This window comes from Montipora foliosa, chromosome 7 (genome assembly GCF_036669935.1).
Source record: "Montipora foliosa isolate CH-2021 chromosome 7, ASM3666993v2, whole genome shotgun sequence".
Classification (NCBI taxonomy): Eukaryota; Metazoa; Cnidaria; class Anthozoa; order Scleractinia; family Acroporidae; genus Montipora; species Montipora foliosa.
This window is the reverse complement of record NC_090875.1, coordinates 40,545,178-40,547,677: the sequence shown is the minus strand read 5'-3', so window position 1 is coordinate 40,547,677 and position 2,500 is coordinate 40,545,178. Positions and strand designations below refer to the sequence as shown.

The window sequence follows — 2,500 nt, the reverse complement described above, 5'->3', positions numbered from 1 at the left end:
TTTACAATTAATTTTCCTATTGGTCCCTTTCTGCATGATTCGTAGATAATGCGTTTCAACTATCAGCTGCTGGCTGGAGGATTGTGTCAGACTGAGTGCTCTAAGTTTCGTGAAGGGCAGTCTCTGCTGTACCACCTGGATCCAACAGAGAAAGGTTAGTAGAAACTTACTATTTTTCATGGAAATATATTATAGATGATCTTCCATTCTCTAAAGATCCCAATGTTTTCATATGTGGACGTCGGTGACAGTAATTCAAAATGCGTTAAAAGAACACTTTGACGCGAGCAACAGTTAAACTAAATGGAAAGGTTTCCTTGTAAAATGGCTAGCTATGGTTAAACGTAGAATAGCCTGCGAGTGAAGCCCGCAAAATGCTGCCAGTTCTATTGGAGTCCGGTCAACGCTTCTTCACAGGGAAATGGAGAGCTTATAGAAAATTTCCACAATTTTTTCTAAATGTGGTTAAATGGATTTGTTGTCACTGATAACTCCTGACAAAAATAATTCTCTGGTATCTGTTAGACAATGGTTTGCCCATCTTTCCGGTACAACAGGGTACAATACACGAAATATGACAAACTGCTGATAGTAAAGCTGTAAAAATGAAAAATTAACAGTGCAACGATAATCATACCTCTTTACGGAACGCCAAATGCCCTCTTGATCAGAACAGGAGAGTTAAAACATTTACTCCAGTGGACTTCCTGTTAAAATACTGTGACATTACACTGTTGACTAAGAGTTTTCTTTCCGGTGCGGTTTCGCATTTTTGTGGCCAGTGTGCATCGTCACTATTCACCACCCATTGAGATTTGTCTACGGTGGCATGCACTAACCATATCAACAAGCAGTGCCTGACGAAATATTAGTAAAACAAAAATGTACAGCCGTACGACCAGCCTTGCATTATTATTTTGTTTTTAGTCTACCAACCATTTGGGCTAAATTTAGAAAGTGCTTCGGTAAGGCGTTTGCGTGACAATCGGTATTTGCATTAAAAATATCAATGAAACTGCTGCGTCTTGTGCTCAATTGGTGTTATGATTGCCTTTAATCAGAACTAAATAAATAAGTATTATCCTAGGAATAACAGCTTATTAGGGGAACTTTCACGTCATGAAGAAATACGGTTTAAGTCGACAGTTTGAAGCATGTCATTCAAACTTAACAAAAACAAGTAAGGAGATAATAAAAAAACGATTATGACTGGTGGAGGTCAGAACATCTATCTATGCCATCTTAAATATATTTAGCGTAATTCTGATTTGACGCCATAAACGTTACTTCTTAATTTTTTTTTTTGCTTAAACACTAAAGCTGTAAGTAACAGTATTGCACTTTGAACATCTTATTTATTTATTTTATTCATTTATTAACCTTGCCACTCAAGCTGGCAGAGCGCCACAACAGCTTTCGCCAAATACTGTGGCCCCTCTTTTTTTACCCTCCCAAAAATGATACACAACAGAAGACAGACCACAACACCGGGAACTACGTGCCCTACTCTTGGCGACAAGTGTGTGGGTTCTTACGTCCCACAGGATTATAAACATTGAAGTGTTGTGAGACGGGACCTCCGGTTTATCGTCCTTATTCGAAAAGATCTTAATAAAGTCTAACCATTTGCAGATGTAGTTACCAAGGCAGCACTTTCTTCTTAGTTATTGACCCTGAGTGTTGAGTGTTAGTCAAGCCGGAGTTGAACTCACAACCTCCCGCGTGACAGCCCGGTGCTTAACCAACTGAGCCACCGGTGCGCGATGGTAGTTTCCATTTCTTAAAACGGCAGAGTACGATGTGATTTTGCTATTGTGGCCTCTCTGTCCGTATCTTTCTTTTGGCGCAGTGATAAATATATATATATTTGTATGTGTGTGTGTGAGTGTGTGTTGGACGAGGCCAACTAAAACAAAATACATAACTTGAAATAAATAAATCTTATGTAATACCAGTCGTGAGAGATGGTTTTTTGGCGTTACACAACTCAATAGCTGTTTTCGTATAATTAATAACTTTTCGTTCCACAGCGAGGCTTACTTTAGTACAAAAGGTCTAAAAGGTTCTTTTTTATTTCACAGTCGACGCTCTGATCTTGCGAATGGTTTCACAATGACCGAGGAAGGGAATGGCGGACACTCTAGTGTACCGATCATCCCTGCCGAGACAGCTACTAATCAGACCAACAGTTTGGGCCACACTGAAGGAAATGCTGTCGCGAACTCAATTTACAATGGTGTCGGAGGTGCTGGGCAGGCGACTGAACAAAGCCATCCTATGGGGGCAGGTGTTAACCAAGCAAACGGTCTGAGCGATGCTGTTGTGGGAGGAGCTGTGCAGACTACAAGGTCGAGCCAATCAAATCAATCCAGTGTGGCGATTGATAGACCAAACAACGGGCTTTGGAAAAGTGGCTCTGCTGAGAGAGGCGGAGCAACGAGCACCTTGCGCAGGGCTGACATGACTGTTGAGCAAACCAGCGGAAGGGAGAATCCTGTTA

General features: G+C 41.1%; 1 protein-coding gene across 1 annotated transcript in view; it reads left to right on the top strand.

Annotated features, from left to right (window-relative positions):
• The first annotated feature begins 73 nt into the window (after positions 1 to 73).
• LOC138010981 (uncharacterized) overlaps positions 74 to 2,500 on the top strand; it is a 3,708-nt gene continuing 1,281 nt past the window's right edge. The window contains exons 1-2 of the mRNA XM_068858006.1: positions 74 to 154; positions 2,082 to 2,500. The exon at positions 2,082 to 2,500 is cut by the window's right edge and continues 1,281 nt beyond it. Coding sequence (XP_068714107.1) covers positions 2,113 to 2,500 — 388 coding nt within the window. The 5' untranslated portion in view covers positions 74 to 154; positions 2,082 to 2,112. The remainder of the gene's footprint in view (positions 155 to 2,081) is intronic.